The 24,387-nt window shown below is 37.6% G+C and overlaps 1 protein-coding gene across 4 annotated transcripts; it reads right to left on the bottom strand.

Annotated features, from left to right (window-relative positions):
- Positions 1–1,708: 1,708 nt before the first annotated feature.
- On the bottom strand, positions 1,709–14,587 carry LOC135637194 (actin-related protein 6-like). Of its 4 annotated transcripts, none has more exons than XR_010496190.1 (8): positions 13,725–14,584; positions 11,481–11,700; positions 11,347–11,410; positions 3,845–3,929; positions 3,697–3,747; positions 2,747–2,809; positions 2,425–2,669; positions 1,709–2,293 (listed from the first exon to the last, which is right to left on the bottom strand). XR_010496190.1 is itself a non-coding variant. In XM_065149718.1 (7 exons), exons 1-7 carry the CDS (start codon positions 14,417–14,419, stop codon positions 2,619–2,621), a joined length of 1,218 nt encoding a protein of 405 aa, XP_065005790.1. In that variant the 5' UTR covers positions 14,420–14,587; the 3' UTR covers positions 2,342–2,618. The 4 variants fall into 4 exon arrangements, 2 of the variants coding, with proteins under 2 accessions (XP_065005790.1, XP_065005789.1); XR_010496189.1 differs by having other exon boundaries at positions 1,709–2,305; XM_065149718.1 differs by lacking the exon at positions 1,709–2,293 and having other exon boundaries at positions 2,342–2,658; positions 13,725–14,587.
- Between the last annotated feature and the right edge of the window lie 9,800 nt (positions 14,588–24,387).

Below are 24,387 nucleotides of genomic sequence, written 5' to 3' on the forward strand. Positions count from 1 at the left end.
TCATAATCATCCGTAACTTACATGGGTATAAGAGTGTCTTGAAAATACATTTAAAATATTCAGGCTCAATACATATTTTACATATCAATTAAATGTTTTATATTTTTTTCAAATCATATATAATCTGAATATCATATTAAAAATACTTAAATGCTGATGCTACATCATAATATCATTAGCATTTTAGTATTTACAGAATATTAATATATTTTTTTTATTTTAAAAATACCCTATGATTTTATTTAAAAATATAAGATTATTAAAATGACTTAGTAAGAAACCAATATGATTTATATTTTTATAAAATAAGTTTTATTTATTTATTTTTAAAGATTATTTTAATTTATATATTTGATTATATTTTTGTTTATTATATATTTGGGACATATGAAATTTTTATAAGATTGCATACATTTATTTATTTATTTTTTACTTATTAATTAAATTTGTCAATACACATACTTACATCAAAAAATATTCTATGACTTTTGAAATATAATTTTACTAAATAATACTTACGTCAATACACATTTAAAATATAGATTTCATCTATTATTTACCAAATATTTAAAGAATTTCTCAACTACACATTCACTCAAATTATTTTTTTCAAATACAGATTGAAAATACAAATGTATTATTGCAACCTAAAATATAATAACTTCAAAGTTCAAATTAGTATAATATCATAAGTCAAAATATTTCAGTATATTGCTTTAACAATCAAAGGTGGCCATCAACCCCTATTCCAATAGCACAAAGGACAAATATAATCTTAAAAGCAATAATCTCACTATAAGTTGTTGTGGCACCACTTACTATTATATATTAAGTTCAAACAAATTTAGGAAATCCAACAGCAGCACTTCTTTCAATATACCACAAATATATTAGACAAAGACTCTCTTTATCCTATATCCCTACATCGATAGATACAAGAAAAATACAAGAAACGCAAGTTCTTTATAAGAGAAAAACTAAATATAAAGGAAGTTTCTCTTATAGCAATCTTAACTCAAGTCCCAACTCTTCTACACCCTCTTATATAAAACTAAAGAATCATTTTTTCTAACTTTCTAGTCTGTCTCTCCCTCTCATCAAAATCTTACGTATATATCATATTTATAGAAATAATACTAATTTACTAAATACTTTTCTTTCTATTTAGATTCTTAATCGAAATATAATCACATTTTATCAAGGAGTTTGAATCTAATTATAAATTAAAACTCTTAATATATTTACTCGTCCTAGCAATTTTCTCACTCAATGCATCTCTTTGATGAAAATCTGAATGATGCAACTTTATTATCTAGATTTCATCGTTATCGTTATTATCCAAATGATGCAAGTTAGACAAAGAAGTTGTACTTAGATACTATGTTTAGTCAATTAGTATTTTAGAACATCAGATACCATCATACCACAGGTATGATAATATGAAAGAAGAGTATGTTCAACGAGTATCCAGCAAAGATGTTTCTATATCTAAACCATAATTTTCTTGGATGATCTTCAATTGTTAACAGAGCTACCGATTTTTTTATGACATTATTTCTCCAAAGAAACAGAGAATTTGAAAACGAAGGAACTTAGACATAAAAAATTCATGCCATTGCTCAGTTGGAAACCAGTATATTTGTAATCCATAGTATTCATCTCGCCGGCATCCTTGTGCCAACATCACACTTTCTCAATTCCCATAAAATTTTGGATGAATACATAACAATTAACAACCATAAAAGCCTAATAGTTCATTCTAGAAATTATCTTTAAGTGCTCAAAGCACACAGGATATTTAATCTATTAGATTATAGCATCAAAGAAGAAAGAGAGCCACGGACATTGATGTGTGGTCTTGGCGTTTATTTTTAAGGCTATGGAAGCCTTGAGATGGGCTCCAAATTGTCAACAAAGCATATTTCTTTTTGGTTACAATTGCACTTATGCATCACTATTTACAATTGCACTATAATAGCTTATGTTATAGACATCTCATATATTATAGCCCATGACACAAATAATACTAAGGATTCTTGCACAAACAATATCATATCAGCTATCCTTTTGATGACGGCCTTTACGGATGCACCGTAAAGATACTTAATAATGCATAAAGAAGTAAAACAAACCTGAACTGGAATCATAGCTAGCCAGCAACCACAGACAATATAGCCCTTTGGTAAGAGCAGAACACAACATGAAATTGAACATTGTGGATACATAGGATCGTCAGATGATCCTAGGTTTCCTACATCCTTGTTTGATGACCCTCTGCTGCCTATCCCAAGCTCTGAAAGTGTCACTAACAAGCAAGGTAAAGTGTCACTAACAAGCAAGGTGCAGCGTGAAAATTGCAATGGATATTAGTTAGTACAGCACTTTTTCAACAGAAATAAAAGAATAAATGGACTGCATGCTCACCTAAATATTTTCTCACCCCAGCTAATGCATGAATTCTAGCCGAAGCTTTGTTTTATACAATTTGGCACTAAAACCATATTGACTGATATCCTAAAGCCTAGACATAATCGAATATTCAGTGAAAAAAGCGACGTCGACAGCGGGGTGATCCAATCTCTTCATATTCGGACTTCGTGATGCACATTGATTCAAATTCAGGACTGGATGCCAACAGCGAACCACCTCGCCATACACCTAGAATAGGACTGGTCATGTGGCGCAAACACAACAATTAGCTTTAGGCAAGAAGATTCAAGGGGAACGGAACATAAAGAAGTCATACTCTTCTTGTGAAGTAATCTTCACTTGATAATCATCAGGCACAAGAGGTCGAAGATCCCTTTCTCTGTAAGCAGAAAAATAACAAGTCACAGAATCCATACCTCGTAATATGTTTAACTACAGATTCCAATTGAGCTAATTACAGGCTTCTTATGAACTGAACCATACAAAATGGCTAGCATCCTGAGATATCTGCCAAAACAGTTCTAGTTATTTGTGCTATGCCTCGTTACTTTATCTTTGGTATTCCCCACTCATCTACCACGAAATATGTTTAACTACAGATTCCAATTGAGCTAATTACAGGTTTGTTATGAACTGAACCATACAAACTGGCAGCATACTGACATATCTGCCAAAACAGTATTAGTTATTTTTTTCAATGCCATACTTTATCTTTGGGATTCCCCACTCATCCAATTATACATTAATTTCCATTGCTGATATTTTATCTCCATTTTGTAGCAGCACATGCTTATGATATTTATTATATCAACAGGTCTTATTTGATTTTCCTTTCTCGCCAATTAACAAAGTTTATGACAAATGATAATTTAAATTATTTTTACAACAATAACTGTTTCATAACCAAGATCTTATATGATGTCAATTATTTCATAACCTTGATGATTCCTGAACTTTTGTAGTTTGGAACCAAGATTACCGAAGTTTGTCGTACCGTAGCATATTGCTTGGTACGGACGGTACATACCGATCTGATAAGGGATTGATACGGGTAATACATCAGTATGCCCCCATGTACCATGTGTCGGTACGCTCAGTTTGGCTCGGTACAGCTCAGCACATACTGTACAGATGGTCGGTACATCGGTATGGAATGGTAAGACGAACTATGAAGATTACAGCCTATGCTAGAACACTAATCACTGGGAATGACATTATCTCAAAACACAGAACTTGGTCAAATGGAGAATGTACACAACGTCTTACAGTCTTTCAGCAAAGCGAGGAAATAATGAGCTTCCACCAGTCAATATGATGCTGCAATGACAATCACAATCAATAACAAGTAAGAGTTCCTGCTTGACCATAAAGTAAACTAGTAACTAAACTTGTGTATGGAGATTATTCCAATTACCTCTCAAAGAGCACAGGGTGAAGAAGAGGATGACAAGCATTTACAGCACGGACTATGCATTCAGCTAGTCCAGCTTGGTTCATACCTTTCGAAATCCAAAACAAAAATTCTCTGCATGAGTACTTTTTAGGAAAGAAGTTCAAAATCAATTGCAGTCCTTTATTTTAGTTGGATTGGTGCCTAGAAAATAAACTTTAGATATTTGATGCTAAAATTTGGCAAAATTTTTAGGATTGATTGGTAAAATTCTACAGAAAATAGGGTAGACCGGAGCTCTTACGCAGGACCTGGGAAGATAAAACATATGGGGCCTTACAGCAAGGAAGTACTACCCCAGACTTGAGCAGTTGAACCATTTCACCAGCCACGACTTGAATTTCTAAAACCAAGTTACACTAGAGCAACCTTAACATGGTTCCACAAATCATCCTCTTAGTTATACAAAACGTAGAGTCCTTTCCTTTCCTAGAGCAGTACTTACAAAAATTTTTAGTTTGAAATGCTAGCAGTGAGAATCACTCCTTTAAAGTTCCAAGGGACTTAAATTAGTTCAGATGGTTTCATAGGCTCAGTGGAACTCATCTGACCCCTTTGAAAAAGGAAGAAACATATGATATACATACAATTTAAAATGGTTGCAGCATCAGTACTGGATACATGTCAATCATCAATAAGCTTTGGGGATTTTTCAGATATGCTTCCGCTGCCTCTTCATGTATCCAAGATTTTGAATAATTAAATCAAGGTAGGCAATTTCGAATGATACCGCTCGTTACGGGTGGTACGTACCGGTCCGATGGCATACCGGTACGTGGGCCGCCCGCAACCGGGCGGAATGTTTAAAAGCACCCCGTATCGGACGATACGGGGTAATATAGGGCGGTAACAGTCGAAATTTTGACTGTTACCGCCCGGCACAACTCGGTAACGATCGATTTCGACCGTAACCACACTATAACAGTGCAACAGTGCTCCAAAGGTCAAATTGACTGTTGGAGCCCTTTCTCATAGTATTTAAACATTTCTCCCCTCTTTCACTCCATTAGATTTTCATACTCTCTTAAACTATCTCAAACTTTTTTTTCTCTTCTAAACTCTACAAAACAACGATTTGTGAATTCAATCGAGGTTAATTTGGGAAGATTAAGAGAGAGAACTTTCTAATCAAGAGGTATGTATTCTCTTTCTTTAATTAGAGAATAATTAAGATCTTTAATATTATGATTAGTGTGTTTCATGCATATTAAATATTGAAAAATATTTATGATAGTAAAATAAGTTTAATTAGTTTTTATTAAAATTATTTAATGCTGCGATTAGTCATTTTAATGATGATTTAATCGATATTTATTCGATTTTATGACAATTCAATGTGTTTAATACCTATTAAGATGTTTGCCATGTTTATAGTGTAGAAAGAGAAATAATTAGTGAAAAATTAACTATGTTAATAATGTAATTAGTGTATCTAATAACGATTTTATCATAATTTGAATCATATTAGATCAAAATTACATATTTAATGTTTTTTTTATGTGTTTGACATATATATGATGGTAAAATAAATTTAATTAGATTTTATTAAAATTATTTTATGCTGCGATTAGTCATTTTAATGATGATTTAATCGAAATTTGTTTGATTTTATGTCAATTCAATGTGTTTAATACCTATTAGGGTATTTGTCATGTTTATAGCATTGAAAGAGAAGTAATTAGTGGAAAATTAACTATGTTAATCATGTAATTAGTGTATCTAATGATGATTTTATCATAATTTAAATCATATTTGATCAAAATTACATATTTAATATTTCTTTTATGTGTTTGACATATATATGATGATAAAATAAGTTTAATTAGGTTTTATTAAAATTATTTAATGCTACGATTAGTCATTTTAATGATGATTTAATCGAAATTTGTTCGATTTTATGTCAATTTAATGTGTTTAATACCTATTAGGATGTTTGTCATGTTTATAGTGTTGAAAGAAAAGTAATTAGTAAAAAATTAACTATTTTAATCATGTAATTAGTGTATCTAATGATGATTTTATCATAATTTGAATCATATTGGATCAAAATTACATATTTAATGTTTCTTTTATGTGTTTGACATATATTTGATGGTAAAATAGGTTTAATTAGGTTTTATTAAAGTTATTTTATGTTACGATTAGTCATTTTAATGATGATTTAATCGAAATTTATTTGATTTTATGTCAATTCAATGTGTTTAATACATATTAGGGTATTTGTCATGTTTATAATATTAAAAGGAAAGTAATTAGTGAAAAATTAACAATGTTAATCATGTAATTAGTGTATCTAATGATAATTTTATCATAATTTGAATCATATTGGATCAAAATTACATATTTAATGTTTCTTTTATGTGTTTGACATATATATGATAGTAAAATAGGTTTAATTAGGTTTTATTAAAGTTATTTAATGCTGCGATTAGTCATTTTAATGATGATTTAATCGAAATTTGTTCGATTTTATATCAATTCAATGTGTTTAATACATATTAAAATGTTTGCTATGTTTATGGTGTTGAAATAGAAATAATTAATGGAAAATTAACTATGTTAATCAGGTGATGATTAACTATGTTAATCATCATTAAAATCTAATGATGATTCTATCATAATTTGAACCATATTAAATCAAAATTATATATTTAATGCTTTGTCATGTTTATAGTGTTGAAATAGAAATAATTAATAGGAAATTAACTATGTTAATCAGGTGATGATTAACTATATTAATCATCATGAAAATCTAATGATGATTCTATCATAATTTGAACCATATTAGATCAAAATTATATATTTAATGCTTCTTTTATATATGTAATATATTTATGATGATAAAATATGATTAATTATGTTTTAATAAAATTATTTAATGCTGCGATTAGTGAATTTTGATCGATATTTGGTAAATTTAATATGTTTATACTTTATAGTTTATTTGATTTAAATTTAGTAAGATCATGGCACCAAAGGAACAATCACATGATGATGCATGGGTTCATGCCCGAAAGATAGATAGGAACCGTCATCATTGGTAATGTATTTATTGTGACTACATTGGTAAGGGTGGAGGAATAACTCGGGTGAAAATGTATTTGGCTGACGGGTATCCTAATATTGCAAAATGCAAGAAGGTTCCGACGGAGATCCGTAAATTATTTCAAAGAAAGATACAACAAGTAAAGGAAGATACATTAAAAAAGAAGACAAGAGTTGTGGAAGAATATTATAAGGCTGCACAGGAACCAGTTTATGATCAGTATGAGAGTTGCGGCGATTAAGTCGACTCGGATCTCACAACTGGGATTCGTGCATCATTAGAGCATCAGTATATGGTCGATGAAGCAATGAGGCATCGACGACCTGACTCACAATTAGAGCATGGCAATGGTAGTGGAATCCAAAGGTAGGCCAACATGAGGCAACCAACTGCTCCTTCTCAATTAGGCCGAACAAGTAGCATGAGGTATGGTGGACTCCGTGGTTTTATGAGAGGTCTTGGCAAGAGGTCCGCACCAGATATAGTTGATATTTATTCGCAAGCCTATCTCCCACAAACAGCGAAACAGACATAGATTGACGATGCATACACAAAAGAAAAAAAACGGGATATTGGGAAGGCAATCTCAAAATGGTTCAACTTCCACAGGATTCCAACCAACGCAGCCCAAGGTCCATATTATCAAAGCATGGTATCTTCTATTCAAAAGTCTAGCACGGGGATCCAACCTCCAACACCGAAGGAGATTTACGAAGGGTACTTAGATGAGGAGGTGGCAGAACTAAAGGATTGGATCAAATCCTTCAAGAGGCAATGGGACGAATATAAGGTGACACTGATGTGTGATAGTTGGACAGGACCAACAAGAATAAGTATCATCAACTTTCTTATTTATTGCAACAGAAGAATGGTGTTTCATAAGTCCGTTAATGCTTCTGAAAAGATCCAAGATGCAAACTACATTAAGAGCATGATGGACACTATAGTAGAGGAGATTGGACCACAGTATGTTGTCCAAATAATAACCGACAATGGAGCGAATTTCAAAAAGGCTGGTTTGCAATTGATGGAAAAAAGAAAAACTTTGTTTTGGACTCCATGTGCAGCTCATTGCATAGATCTAATGCTGAAGGATATTGGTGAGTTGAATGCGGTCAAAAATTGTGTAGCTCGAACACAATCAATTACAAAGTTTATATATAATCATCATTGGGTCCACGCTTTAATGCAAAAGTATGTAAACGGTGAGATACTCCGACCTGGAATTACTCGGTTTGCTATCAATTTTATTGCATTAAAATCATTACAGCAAAAAAGGCATGGCTTGAAGGCAATGATCACCTCACAAGAGTGGTCTGAACCTAGATATTCAAAATTGAGCAATGGAAAGAAGATAGAAAAGTCCATTCTTTCCTCTAGATTTTGGGAGACTACGACAGAAATCATAAAAGATGTGGAACCACTTTATATTATTCTCCGTAAGGTCGATATGGACAAGCGTCCACATATGTCGTATCTTAAATATATGCTGATTTCAGCAAGAGAGGAGGTCAGGAGAGCATTCAAAGATGATTTTAAGGTCGACCAATACGTACGGATCATTGATCGTCGGACCGAAGTTCATATGAATCAAAATATCTATAATGCAGATAAATTTATATTCAGAATAATTTAATTTATTATTATTTAGATAAAAAAAATCATACTAACAAAATTATGTCTTGCAGCATATTATCTAAACTCGACAATTCAATATCGATATGCTCTCGGAATGCAAAATGATTTCCTAATGACACTACGAAATGTTATATATTGGCTCTAGCCAATCACTACTAATGCAGCCGATGCTCTTATGGAGGGTCGATTATTTCGAGAAACAATTGGTTCATTCTCCGACGTTGTAGCCATATCGTGTCGTTACACTATGGATCTTGGTGAGAAAAAGTTATACATATTGATTATCAATTATATTTAATGTTAATTATTTGTTATGCTAATAAGATCTTATTTATATCTTTTTGCAGTCGAGTGGTGGCTATAATTTAGAGGGGATGCACCACATTTAAGGAAGGTTGTCGTTCGTGTACTTTCACAGACAACAACATCTAGTGGTTACGAACGTAATTAGTCAACGTTTGCATTGATTCTTACGAAGGTTCGCAACAAACTCTCCTACAAACGGTTAGAGAAATTAGTATATGTCAATTATAACATGCGGCTAAGATTGCGATGTGCTAAGTTGGATAAGGAGCCAGAGGAACCAGATATTGATCCCATTGACCTCCAATTCTACAACGAAGATTCAGAGCTAATGTTAGATTGGGTTAAAACAGCAGAGAACCGAGGATCCTCTACTTGATGAGGCGAGAGATCCTTAGCGTCCTTCACGTTTTATCACCGAGGCAATAGAAGAAGAAGAAGCACAACCCCAATAGGTGGAAAATCCCCCTCGATTACAATGTGACAGGAGTCAAACAACATCGAGTCAAACTACTCGAGGAACTACAGACACCCAATGGTCACAGTCGTCCTCTCAGCGTGCAAAGGCAAAGGGTAAGGCAGTAGCATCAGTTGCATCGTTGGAAAGAATCGAGTGAGGCGACGAGACACCTTCACAATCACAATCAGCAACTCGTTTGGTCCAGAGACAAGACAGCAACACGGACAGTTGTGCCTCAACCGATGATGGCGGTGATGCCGGGCAATCATTGGTCTCGTCTACATAACTTGAGGGTGGTGCATGGACTGAGGAGCAATATTTTACACATGCCACCCAAGATTCAGATCATGGAACTCGACAAGGTACTGGTCAAGTTTATGTGCGGAAGGGGAAGAAGAAGGCAGTGGATGAATTTGAGCAGATACGACAGAGCCTACATGATATAGACACAGAAATAAGCTCATCGTATTCACAACCATCGTATTATGGAGAATCATACATGCAACAACAATATGGTGATAGTTGGTCATCCTTCTCTAAGCAACAGTATAATATAGAGCAGCAGATCAGTAACAAAAGTAGAAGCTCTGACATTCACCAATATATGCCTCAAGAACTGCCTCGGACAAATATGATTCATGACGATCAGCCTACGAACAGCACCACATTGATGCATCAATGGTATACGGTGTATCAATACACTATGTCATGGGATCAATTTCATAATTGGGTCCAACAAACATATCATATTGATATGCAGATGTATAGGATCGAGGACCCCGATCCACCACCCGTGGAGGCCTATCGTTCATTTTGGTGGTAGAATCAACAATCAGGTATATCTACATATGTGATTATTTAATTCATTTGAATTTTAGAGTTTATATTATAATAAAATAGTCTAACAATTCAAATGATTTTTTTGTAGATATTTTAATATTTACAGAAGGATAATCTATAACGGACTGAAATACGAACCTTGAACAAGACTTCCTCAAATCCCGAAAAAGATGTGATACTATTCTTACCTAATTTACATTGATTTTGCTAAATTTATACTATTACCAAGGTTTGCCATACCGAAGCGTACCGCCCGTACCGGGCGGTACGTATCGGTCCGACAAGTTACCGGTACACGGACCGTCCGGTACTGCTACAGAGCTACAGTATACTGTAGCACTGCTACAGTATAAAAATATAAAATTATTTGGTACACCGGTACCGTACCGTACCGAGCCCGGGTCGAAATGTCGGTACGGTACGGTACGACAAACCTTGACTATTACTATATTTATTTCTAACTTAAAAACCCTATCCTAACTTTTTTTTTTTCAGGTATTTTCGAAGGGTTTTACACCTTAAATTAGGTGTACCACTCGATACGCCATGGCGTACCGCTTGGTACACGGTATTGTACCGTACCAAGCCAATCTCGAAACACTGGTACGGTACGGTATTGTAGACCTTGAATTAAATCATACTAACATTTATAAGATGCCTTTTGTTCAAGTAAAGCCATTTTGTTCTTATAATGTTCGTTGTTTCATGAAAATGGGCATGATAATTATTTCATGTTAGAATCATTATTTCATGCAATTTGTATTAAACATCAAATAGTCATCGATAAAATTAAATTCTCCTAAGCTCCAAAGCCTGGTTCCTTTGCAGCTCCAAAAGCTATTAGGGAACAGAATTGCAGACACAGAGATGAGACAAGAATACACATCAAATGATGATATGAAAGCTAGAATATAGAGTTACTACAGTGTTAACATCCTCTATGCACATATATTGCAGCACAAGTACTCTGTCACACTGTCTGGCTGACAGATGCAAACAAGGGGGTCTGCTTTAATAACAATAATCCCAATGTTATTTACAGACAACAAAAAATTTTACATACCAGCATATGAAAATACTACTAGTGCAGATCAATGCATTGTGAATTTTTAATTCTTCGTAATAAAATTTCAACTGAATAAATTAAAATGTCATTTATAATTAAAATGCAACACTTACCCAAATCAGAAGGACGGAAAAGCATTTCAGGAACAAGGAAACGTTCATTTGTCAGGGTAAACTCCTGCACATAATAAAACAAATAAGATGGAACAGCTAGATAACGTTTAGAAATAAGAAATATCATAAGCTACATTTTGTGTCAAGTCAATTCTCCTCTGCTCCACAGATTTCTCTGCATTGTGTTGAGAGGGTGACATTTCTTCCTTCAGCCCGGAATCTGTGGATGAGCTCTCATATGGCAGAGAAAGGTACCTTCTTGCTTCATCAAAGTCCTTGACATAGCCTTTAGTATGTTCAATACCATCAGGGAGAACATATGTGCACTTGAAAGGATTGTCTTTTCCAGATCTTCTGGAGAAATAATAAATAAAAGAGAACAATAAAACTTAAGTACCACTTGTCATATGCTAAAGCTGATTATGATACAACATTGCCGATTCATATCGGCATTGTCTAAGACCAGTCTGATCCATGGCCAATATATAAAAGGAACAGGCTAGAATTAATCAAATTCAGCTGGACAGGAGAATGAGAAGAGAGGAGCAGATTGGAAGAATAAAGTAAAGCCAAAGAAACGCAAAATAGAAACAAAAAAATGACTCTGGAACAGAGGAGATATTGACAAATATAGTGCCACTGCAACAATTATATTTGCGGTTTGCCACCAGTGTTGGAATATTTGTCATTTGCCACATTGGGCTGTTCTCATCAGTGACCGCCTGGCAACACAAAACATATATGACATGCATATTTACAGTCCCACAAGTTTAAGGTGGAAACACAAAAGTAAAATGTACAAGCATCAACGAGAAGATTACAGAAATATACAACTATGTGCAATCTCATCAAAGGCATAAGCAACTTGCAGGGTTATACCATCCACATAAAGAAACTAACCATATTTCTCAAGACTGAACACTCCAACTGTCAATAACAAAATTATGTATTCTTCGATAAAAAAACGTTGATCATCAACACCACGTAGTGCATTACATATAGTAAGTCCATATTTAAAATCCAAATACTTACCATTCCTCGCTATAAGCCTGTAGTATGGATCTGAAATTTGCATACAACATTCAGTCATATCCCAAGTCAGATTCACAATGTCTAGAAACAAAAACAAAACCAAGCAACTCCACTATGGTCCATGACCATTAGACAATTCCAACCATAAGGCATCATTGTGAGATTTAACTTTCTGTTGCAACACCTGCTTGTCATTGATATGCCGAATGACTAAGCACATGAGAGATGCCACTAACAAGTTAATTGCCAGTTTAAAGCCTATAAAAGTCTTCTCTATATCCAGTCCAAAGCTTTTTAAATCCTTCTGTGGCTTCCCTCATATGCTAGTTTAGGATTATTATCTCTGTCAGAAACTTTTCAGGACTAGATTATGCACTTATCAAACAAAAGCTTTGACATTTTTTCAATTTCCTCAAAATTAAAAAAATCAATCTGGCTACAACAACTCGATTCTTTGAGTTCCTGGTTCTACCACATTTGAGCTCCTGTTTTCAATCCTTAAAAAAAAAGTCTTTGTTGAGTTTTGAGTCACGTGGTATCTTGCTCTTCATGTTATTCACTCAAGATGTTCTCCCAGGAAAGCAAGACTTATCAAACACACTGTGCCCCAAAAGATACCTGTTATTATATTAACCTAAAATTCTTGCTTATATCTATCACTTCAATTTTCACAAGAGAGATATTGGAAAGTATATTGATCAAACAGTTAATCAATATCAGATATGGCTAGAAACCATTTCCCCAATTTTTCAGCCTAAAAGGGCAAATGTCCATACATGTTTGAACAAGGAAGGTTAGAAACAAGTTCTAAAAGCAAAGACAATCATCTCCTCACAATTTGTGAGATCTAAAGAGGTATGAGTATACTAATACTAGTGATACAATGTAAAAAGCAAAAGATAAGACTTTCACGATCGAGTCAGACAGCAATGCTTCCATGCTATGAAGGCAAGATACGATGTTGCTGGGAATTGATAATTGTGCCTGTGGTTGAGCATGCAGCCAATAAGTAGGAAATCAATATGCAAAACCAAAATTAAACATCAGAGTTTTGCCGCTGCAAAACTAGAAAGAGAAACTCATAACAAAACCACCGGGTACACAGGAATCCGCAATGCGAAACCATATAAGACCTGAGAACGTTGCCATCGCAAGAATTAGGAAAAGAATCACTAGGGTAGAAAAAGAAAGAAAAGAGATCCTACTCGTCAGTGAAGACAACGAGTAACCTGAGGTTCAGGCTGCTCTCATTCTCGGTCAACGATGAACGGACTCACGGAGAGCTCGTGGATATGGTATCAAGACGAAGAAAACCCAAAGAAAAGGCAGAGAAAGAGTCAGTTCACCTGGCGACGCGGAGATCGCGGGGTACATCGAGGGAAACGAAGCAGAGCTTCTCCTTGGCGTGGTCAATGATGAGGGTCTCTTCCATGAGGTTGACGGAGCGGTAGGAGACGAGCTCCTTGAGGTAGTTGGTGAGAGCCTTGCCGCCGAGGTCAAGGCGCCTGACCCCGTAGTTGAGGGTGAAGTTGTGGACCACGGGGGCGGCGTGGGTGAAGGAGAAACCGCAGTCCACCACGAGGCTGCACTGGGAGTGGGACTGACAGTCCGTGCGGCGACTGGCCTCATAGAGATGGACGAGGGACGGTGAGTCGGCCACGCAGAGGGAGCGGAAGCCGAGGTCCTCAAAGACGATCTCGTCGGTGGTGCGCTGGGCGGCCAGCGGGTTGAAAAGAGGCTCCACCAGGAGGAGCGAGGAGCGGGCAGGGTCCACACGGAGCAGGGTCCGAAGGACCCTTTCCCACACCTCCCTCTGGAGATCCGGATTGACGAGGTAGCCGCGGTCAAAGGGCCGTCGGAGGGACACGGAAGTCACGTCAGCATCGGCAGCACGGAGCTCGTCCGCCACCAGCCACCTTTTCGAATTGGCGGAACGGCCGAGGCTATTGGGGACGACGGCGATAGGATCCATATCTCCGCCGAAACCGGCCTTGCACAGCCCAGCCCCATTGTCGATGACCACGGCGCTTCCTTTCGACATGAGTTCTCCTCTCGCACTACCTCAGTCGTTATCTCCCTATGGCCACCACCTCGGACTCAGCCGCCGCCGCCGCCGCCGCCGCCTCGCGTCTTTCCTCCCCGGCCATACCTGTACCTTCGGGTTGGCTTCGGGTTGAAGATGTACGTCTCATATCGTCTCCAAGTGCATTTGTATGAGTCCGACTTGACTGTGGGATCGTCCACCACTCGGATCAAACATTTTGAAAAATGTTTCCTTTTTTTTCGCTCACAGAAAAGCTACCCCTTCATATCATATCGTATTCTAAGACTAATTTTTTATATATATATATTATTTTTTATAATTAATTTTTTAATTTTTTATTTTAAAAATTATATTAATATTCATATAATTACAAATGTAAAACAATTAGGTGCATTTACCCTAATGATGTTAGTGTTAGGATCGAGAGCACTAAGAGGGGGGGTGAATTAGTGCAGCGGAAATCTTTCAGCGATTAAAAACGAAAGCTGCGTTCGTTCGATAAAAACTATTTTGATGCAAAAGCCGATTCTAAGATTACTTATGATTAAGTGCAGTTTACGTTTAAACACAGTTAGCGTCTAAACGCAGTTTGCGTCTAAATGCAGATTGCGTCTAAACTCAGATTGCGTCTAAACTCAGATTGCGTCTAAGCGCAGTTTGAGCAGAAGTATAAAGACAATGTGCTGCTATTGTACAGCTCAAAAAGTAATCTGCAAAAAGCAGATTTACGTCTAAACGCAGATTTATGTCTAAACGCAGATTTACGTCTAAACGTAGATTTACGTCTTAAACGCAGATTTACATCTGAACTTTGAAACTCGTTTGTATACTCGCAGAAGGCAGTATGCAGTTGAAATCAAGACGTAAACGTAAACTGAAATCTGATGATTGTGCGAGGAAAGCCGATTTACGTCTAAATGCAGTTTTACGTCTAAATGTTGAAACTCGTTTGTAAAATTGCAGAAGACAGTTTGCAGTTATAAATAGAATCAAAATGTAAATGTAAACTGCAAAGAAACTCATTCGTAAAAGCGCAGAAGACAGTTCGCAGTTATAAACAGATTCAAGACGTAAATGTAAGCTGCAATGTAAAGATCGTACGAAAACACCTTTTGACGTCTGAATGTAGGTTCGGAAAGATTAGAACTTAGAAACTTGTTCGTAAAAGCGCAGAGAGCAGTAGCTATGTAGGAGGTTTGCAGTAATGATAAAGTGCTCAAAATAAACGCAAACCAGAGATTTAGAGTGGTTCGGTCAGTCTTGACCTACTCCACTTTTGGCTTCCTCCACCGGCGAGGTCACTGACGTCAACTAGGGGCCTTCCTTCAATAGGCGAAGGCCAACTGCCCTTTTACAGTTTCTCTCCTTTTGACGGGCTCAGGAGACAACCCTTACATATCCTTTCTCTCCTCTCTTTACAACTCAAGACTTGAAGAACAGAAAAGAGGAGAACTTTTGGACTTTACACAAATTTGAGCTCTTAGAATCACTGAAAAGATCAAGAATTCGGTGTGGATCTGTATCCCTTCAGTGCTGAATGGGTGGGGTATTTATAGGCCCTAACCCAATTCAAATTTGGAGCTCAAAACGATCAAATCCCGGAATTTCGGGATCAGACGGTTGCACCTCTTGACTGGAGAGGTTGCACCGCCTGGCATGTTAGGATCGAGAGCACTAAGAGGGGGGGGGGTGAATTAGTGCAGCGGAAATCTTACAGCGATTAAAAACCAAAAGCTGCGTTCGTTCAAAAACTATTATGATGCAAAAGCTAATTCTCAGTTTGTATCTAAGTGCAGTTTGCGTCTAAGCGCAGATTGCGTCTAAGCGCAGTTTTGCGTCTAAGCGCAGTTTTGCGTCTAAGCGCAGTTTACGTCTAAACTCAGATTTACGTCTAAACGCAGTTTTACGTCTAAACGCAGATTTACGTCTAAACGCAGATTTACGTCTAAACGCAGTTTTACGTCTAAACGCAGATTTACGTCTAAACTCAGATTTACGTCTAAACTCAGATTTACGTCTAAACGCAGATTTACGTCTAAACGCAGTTTTACGTCTAGACGCAGATTTACGTCTAAACTTTGAAACTCGTTTGTATACTCGCAGAAGGCAGTATGCAGTTGAAATCAAGACGTAAACGTGAACTGAGATCTGATGATTGTGCGAGGAAAGCCGATTTACGTCTGAATGCAGTTTTACGTCTAAATGTTGAAACTCGTTCGTAAAATCGTAGAGGACAGTTTGCAGTTATCAATAGGATCAAAATGTAAGTGTAAACTGCAAAGAAGCTCGTTCGTAAAAGCACGGAAGACAGTTCTGCAGAATCAAACGTAAACGTAAACTGTAATGTATGAAAATACGAATTTACGTCTGAATGCATATTCGGAAGAACAGCACTTAGAACTTGTTCGTGAAAGCACAGAGAGCAGTAGTAATGAAGGAGGTTTGCAGTAATGATAAAGTGCTCGAGAATAAACGCAAACCAGAGATTTAGAGTGGTTCGGTCAGCCTTGACCTACTCCACTTTTGGCTTCCTCCACCGACGAGGTTGCCGACGTCAACTAGGGGCCTTCCTTCAATAGGCGAAGGCCAAACTGCCCTTTTACAATTTCTCTCCTTTTGACAGGCTCAGTAGACAACCTTTACAGACCTTTCTCTCCTCACTTTACAATTGAAAACTTGAAGAACAGAAGGAGGAGACTTAAAGGCTTTACAACACTTTTGAGCTCTTAGAATCACAGAAAAGATCAAGATTTTGGTGTAGGTCTGTTTCTTTTCAGTGCTGAATGGGTGGGGTATTTATAGGCCCCAACCCAATTCAAAATTCGAGCTCAAAACCATCAAATCCCGGAATTCTGGGATCAGGCGGTTGCACCTCTTGACTGGAGAGGTTGCACCGCCTGGCAGAGCTCGAAGACTGAGCTCAGGCGGATGCACCTCTCTGTCAGGGGTGGTTGCACCTTTCTGCCAGAGCTCGAAGACCGAGCTCAGGCGATGCATCACCTGTCCAAAGAGGTTGCACCTCTTTGCCAGAGCTCGAAGACCGAGCTCGGTGGTTGCACCTCTCGGCAGAGCTCGGAACTTGAGCTCTGGCGGTGCTACCTCTTGACAGAGGAGGTTGCACCGCCCAGTCTCGCTTGGAGACTGAGCCCTGGGCGGTTGCACCGCCTGGCTGGAGCGGTTGCACCGCCCAGTCTCGCTGGGAGACTTAGCCTGGGCGGTTGCACCGCCTGGCTGGAGCGGTTGCACCGCCCAGTCTCGTTGGGAGACTTAGCCTGGGCGGTGCTACCTCCCTGCCTGGGCGGTTGCACCTCCCACAGCTACTTGGGTTCGAATGGGTTGAACCATTCGACCCAACTTGAGTTCTTCAGGGGCCCAATTGCCCCAGGATTAAGCTAATGGGATCACCTCCCATTTCTAACTTAATCACCGTGCTAACTACGATTAAATCTAAGACAATTTCTGCAGCTTTGCTTCGGTACGTCAATCGCTTCTTCCGGCGAGTTTCCGGCGAACTTCCGTCGATCATCCGATGAACCCTCGGTGATGCTTCTGCGGACTTCCGGCAAACTCCTGGACTTTGCAACGATCCACTTGGCGAGTTCCGACGAGCTTCGCTTGGCAAGCTTCTGGACTTCTCGGATCTGTTCTCGCAGAACCTCCGACGACCGTCCGTACTTCCGTCGAACTCTCGAACTCCCAACGTGATCATGAACTTGACTCCGGCGCAACTCCTGCTGCTTGTCTAACTTTCATCGTAGTTAATCCTGCACAACAAAACAAAACTTCGATCGAGACAATTAATCCTAAGCAATTAACCAAGTTGTCCGACATGTCATTGGTCCCTCGACGCTTCGTCCGATTCTTCGGCGCATCGTCCTCTTCTGTAGCCTATTGCCCAATCGGCCAGTCGACTCCGCAACTCCGATATCCTTGGCACAATACCCGCTCTTCTTGGCCCGATGCCCGAGTCCACGGCCCGAAGCCTTCTGTCGATACGTCGACCGATCCACCGGCCCGACGTCCAATCTTCTGACATGTTCCTTCGGCACAACATGATTTTCCTGCTTTAATTGTCTCATCCTGATCGAAGCATCCTGCGTCACTCAAAACGCTGATTAAATCATAAACATATATCAAGTAGTTTCATCATCAAAATACGAGATTCAACAATCTCCCCCTTTTTGATGATGACAACCACTTGATGACGGAGTTAAACTTAACTCCCGGAGTTTAAACAAACTCCCCCTATCAATATGCCATATTGATAGAACCTTGAATTCAAACTGAATTCAAGTCATTGCAATATTCATCATGAATACTTGCAACACGTCAACATGAACTTATGCATAAACTTATGCATCACATGTCATGTCATCAACATACTTCTCCCCCTTTGTCATCAACAAAAAGGAGAAGTACTACAATCAAGTGTGTGTGATATTGGTTCAACTCATTGCATGAAAATCATAATATCAAGTTTTATCATCATGCAAGTTTGCTAATATCAAATACCAACATGAAAAATTGCGATGTAAGCTTTTGATATCATAATGCAAACATTTCAAGTGTTTATCAATTATAGCATTTCATCACATGGTATAATACAAGTTTGGCAATCGTAGCATCAATTCATATATCTCTTAATGATGCAAGCATTGCAAATATGGTAATCATATCAATTCATATATCTCTTGATGATGCAAGCATAGCATCAGTGTTCATAGCATCAATTCATATATTTCTCATCATGGCAGTGTTTATCAATTCATATATATATCTCCCCCTTTGTCATCAACAAAAAGCATAGTAACTATGATACCAGAAAATAATAATAGCAAGCTTATAGAGGAATTTTACATAGATTGCTTTAAATACTTCTTCCCCTTTGTGTTATAATCCATTGTAAAGATTTTGCAAGATGGAATACATACACATGAATCACTTCATCAAATCTATTTCAGAAACTCAATTTTCGAGAAAATCTGTTTCATAAATAAGATGCATTCGGACAAGATTTTGCAGATTTTCACATATAATCATGGAAATCAAGTGATTTGATCATACAATATAGTCCGAAAAAATTTTTTTTTAACAAATTTATCTGTTCGGACACATCAACATTCCTAGTTTTCTTCGAATGAAATTAAAACACAAGATTTTCAGAACTTTTAGTTTCAAAGCACAACATTCTTAATTTGGACACATTACAAACAGTAATGATAAGAAGTGAGTATCACAAACAGTAACTTTTACCACAATAGATGTTTACAGCCAGTTCATCAGAAGTGAGTATCATAAGAAGTTTACAACAACAACAGGTGTTCAATAAGTTCATTGATGCGGTGGAAAATTAAAGTGCCTAAACAAGGAGTCAAATTGACTATGAATTTGCTGCAGCTCAGATAGGATTTGATCTTGTCTTTGTTCAATCCGTTCTTGTCTCTGTTCGAATCGATCCATACGAATCCCAATTTCTTCGATGGATGTATGAGTTTGCTCAGCTGGATGTGTTTCCTCAAGGGGAAGGATCGGAGGAGATTGAGTACCCCTAAATACTGGTGTTTCCGGTTCTGGTTCAGATTGAGGGTGATCTGTCCTTCTAGGGAGTCTAACCCAGTTACCGTTTCTATAGTAGCATCTTAGTCGGTGAAGTAGATTTTTGTTTATTATGCTGTATCGATCTACTTTCATTACTTCTTCTTCTGGTGATATTAGAATGTCGTAAGCTTTTATTATTCTAGTGATTATACCACCATATGGGAGCATCATATCTTTCTTAGTTAATTCTAACATATTTTGTTGAATAAGATAGCCAAGACAGATGTCATGTCCCTTCAAGATAGAGTACATAGTTCCTAATTCTAGTTGACTTATTTCATCATGATGGTATTGCTTAGGAAGAATTATACTAGTCATGATATAATGAAGTATCTTAGTGTTCAAAGGCAATAGATGTTCACAACTTTTAGGAACCAATGCTATGTTAGGATTGGCAAAGATTGTTCCTAAGGCTTCAACATAGGATGTTCCAATACTTTCATCATCCCATGATCCTCTAAAGTAGAGTCCTATGCTTTTTATGGGAATGCCTATCATATCACAAATGAATTTATCAGTGATTGAGATGTGTTGTCCCAAAAGATAGGTGGACATTCTTCCTTCATCATCTATTTGTATGTTATTGTAAAATAATCTAACAAGCCTAGGATAGATGGGTTCATTAATCTGCAAGATTGGAAGTAGATCTAGGTTCGCAAACCATTGGATGGTCTCTAAGTCTCTTAGTTCATTTAGATCTACGTATTTTCCCTTAGCAATACATCTAAGTTCGAAAGAGGGAAATTTTTCAGCATGGTATTTTGAATCGAAAAGAGTGAAATCAAACTCTTCTACTAATCTCCTCTTTCCCTTGTCCCTTGAGGATCTTCTAGATCCCATCACTACTGCTGTTTAGAGGGATGATGATAAGCTAAAGTAAATGAAGAACAAAACAGAATTTAAGAGCTTCTTAGAGAGTACCTTTGTGAAATCTTCAAGAGAAGGAAGGATTCTTGATGTTTTGCTCCGAAATGGGAGGTATTTGGAAGGCTTAGAGGAGTGAAATGGGAATGGAGGAGACTTGGAAGAGTAGAGGAGGAAATGGGGGTGAGTTGGGGTCGGTTCCATAGCCGGCCCTAGTGTGGGTTTAAAGGGCAGAGCTGCTGGCGGTTGCACCTCTGGCTGGAGCGGTGCAACCTCTGGCAACCCGTGATAGCTGGAGGTGCCACCGCCAGCTGGAGAGGTGCCACCGCCTGCAGCCAGTGAGCACCTAATATGATTTGATTAGGGAGCCTTTGCCTTGAGGAGAGTTTCAGAGCAATTAATGTTTATTACGTGATTTCGTATGAGTTTTTATTTAAGGAAGAAGCTCTTGTACGATCAAGATAGATCTTTTAACGTGCATACGTATGTTTGTTTGGTATCCCTTTTAAGATCATGACATATTTAGTTTCTACAAGAATTAATTCGTAGATGAACGGGTTTTGAAGATCAGGGGGGTATGTGAATTTGGATATCATACGTTTCTAATAAGGTTGTATCGTATTTGTAATTTCACAACTTCCACTTGTTACTTAAGCGTTGCGAGTTCCTTTTTGATTCTTGGTTTATGACCATTGAGAGTCAAGGAGCAGAATATTATTTCTTGCTCCGGCCTAGACTTTTAATGTTTTTATAGGAAGGGATGATCTTTAGGAACCCATTTGCTTTTGGGTGCCTCATAAATAGATCTACATTTTCTATCATGTTGCATAGAGTTTATCATGGTTCCTTTAGGAACCCAAATTAATTTGTTTGGACTTATTTTCTTGAATGGACAACAATGTGTCTTGTGTCCAGATTTGCAACAAAAGTTGCACTTGGTTTGGTGTTGAACATGTAAGATGGAGCCTTTTATGAAGGTGGTTGGATTTTGGTGAGGATTTCTCACAAATCCAATCCTGCTCCTTTTTGGAATGTGACCCTTGTTTGCAAGGATCATGTTTAATGACTTGCTACCAACCTCGAATTTCTTCAAGGTGTCCTTGAGTAGCAGGTTTTCTTTTTGCATAGTTTCTAAATCATGACATTTGATACATGAATTTAAACTATCATGATGTTCGACTTTTAACTTATCAAACTCACAAGTAAGACTATCATGCATCTTTTTCAGCAATTTATATTTTCTACTTATACTCTTGCATTCGTCAAATAAGTTATTGAAGGCATCTGATAATTCATCGAAAGATAAATCAGCATCTATTGAATTTGTTACCTCGTCTTCGATGGCCATTAAGGCGTAATGAGCAACTTGCTCGGTGTTGGACTCCTCTTCCTCAGATGCGCTCGAATCATCCCATGTTGCTTGAAGCGCCTTCTTCTTTGTTCTTTTCTTGACTTGGGGACAATCACTCTTGTAGTGTCCCGGCTTTTTGCATTCATAGCAGATTACTTGGTCCTTTTTGGGTTCAAGTTTATTTTTTGCATCATTCTTGAACTTGTTTCTTTTAAAGAACTTTTTAAACTTTCTTGTTAGAAGTGCTAAGTCATCATCACAGTCCTCATCACTTGAGTTTTCTCTCAAGTGGCATTCTGAAGTTTTGAGTGCCATATCCTTCCTGTTCTTTGGAAGGATGTCTTCTTGCTCTTCATGAGCTTTACAAGTCATTTCGTAGGTCATTAGTGACCCGATTAGTTCTTCAAGAGGGAAATTTCGCAGATCTTTTGCCTCTTGAATAGCGGTGACTTTAGGATCCCAACTCTTAGGAAGGGATCTTAGTATCTTATTAACAAGCTCAAAATCCGAAAAGCTCTTTCCGAGTCCTTTTAGACCGTTGACGACATCCGTGAAACGGGTAAACATGTCGCCAATGGTTTCACTCGGTTTCATCCGAAAGAGTTCGAAAGAGTGTAACAGCAAATTGATTTTTGACTCTTTTACTCTACTTGTGCCCTCATGGGTCACTTCGAGTGTGTGCCAAATATCAAATGCAGTTTCACAAGTTAAAACACGGTTAAACTCGTTTTTATCGAGTGCACAAAATAAGGCATTCATAGCCTTTGCATTTAGAGCGAAAGCCTTCTTCTCCAAATCATTCCAATCGATCATTGGAAGAGAAGACTTTGAAAAACCATTCTCGACAAGATTCCATAATTCAAAATCCATAGAAATAAGAAAGATCCACATTCGGGTCTTCCAGTAGGTGTAGTCCGTCCCATTAAACATGGGTGGACGTGTAATAGAATGGCCCTCTTGATTTCCGGCGTAAGTCATCTCTCTTGGATTTTAATCCTTTTGAGAGTTAACCGGGCTCTGATACCAATTGTTAGGATCGAGAGCACTAAGAGGGGGGGGTGAATTAGTGCAGCGGAAATCTTACAGCGATTAAAAACCAAAAGCTGCGTTCGTTCAAAAACTATTATGATGCAAAAGCTAATTCTCAGTTTGTATCTAAGTGCAGTTTGTGTCTAAGCGCAGATTGCGTCTAAGCGCAGTTTTGCGTCTAAGCGCAGTTTTGCGTCTAAGCGCAGTTTACGTCTAAACTCAGATTTATGTCTAAACGCAGTTTTACGTCTAAACGCAGATTTACGTCTAAACGCAGATTTATGTCTAAACGCAGTTTTACGTCTAAACACAGATTTACGTCTAAACTCAGATTTACGTCTAAACTCAGATTTACGTCTAAACGCAGATTTACGTCTAAACGCAGTTTTACGTCTAGACGCAGATTTACGTCTAAACTTTGAAACTCGTTTGTATACTCGCAGAAGGCAGTATGCAGTTGAAATCAAGACGTAAACGTGAACTGAGATCTGATGATTGTGCGAGGAAAGCCGATTTACGTCTGAATGCAGTTTTACGTCTAAATGTTGAAACTCGTTCGTAAAATCGTAGAGGACAGTTTGCAGTTATCAATAGGATCAAAATGTAAGTGTAAACTGCAAAGAAGCTCGTTCGTAAAAGCACGGAAGACAGTTCTGCAGAATCAAACGTAAACGTAAACTGTAATGTATGAAAATACGAATTTACGTCTGAATGCAGATTCGGAAGAACAGCACTTAGAACTTGTTCGTGAAAGCGCAGAGAGCAGTAGTAATGAAGGAGGTTTGCAGTAATGATAAAGTGCTCGAGAATAAACGCAAACCAGAGATTTAGAGTGGTTCGGTCAGCCTTGACCTACTCCACTTTTGGCTTCCTCCACCGACGAGGTTGCCGACGTCAACTAGGGGCCTTCCTTCAATAGGCGAAGGCCAAACTGCCCTTTTATAATTTCTCTCCTTTTGACAGGCTCAGGAGACAACCTTTACAGACCTTTCTCTCCTCACTTTACAACTGAAAACTTGAAGAACAGAAGGAGGAGACTTAAAGGCTTTACAACACTTTTGAGCTCTTAGAATCACAGAAAAGATCAAGATTTTGGTGTAGGTCTGTTTCTTTTCAGTGCTGA

The sequence above is a fragment of the Musa acuminata genome, chromosome BXJ3-4 (genome assembly GCF_036884655.1).
Source record: "Musa acuminata AAA Group cultivar baxijiao chromosome BXJ3-4, Cavendish_Baxijiao_AAA, whole genome shotgun sequence".
NCBI classification, from domain to species: Eukaryota; Viridiplantae; Streptophyta; class Magnoliopsida; order Zingiberales; family Musaceae; genus Musa; species Musa acuminata.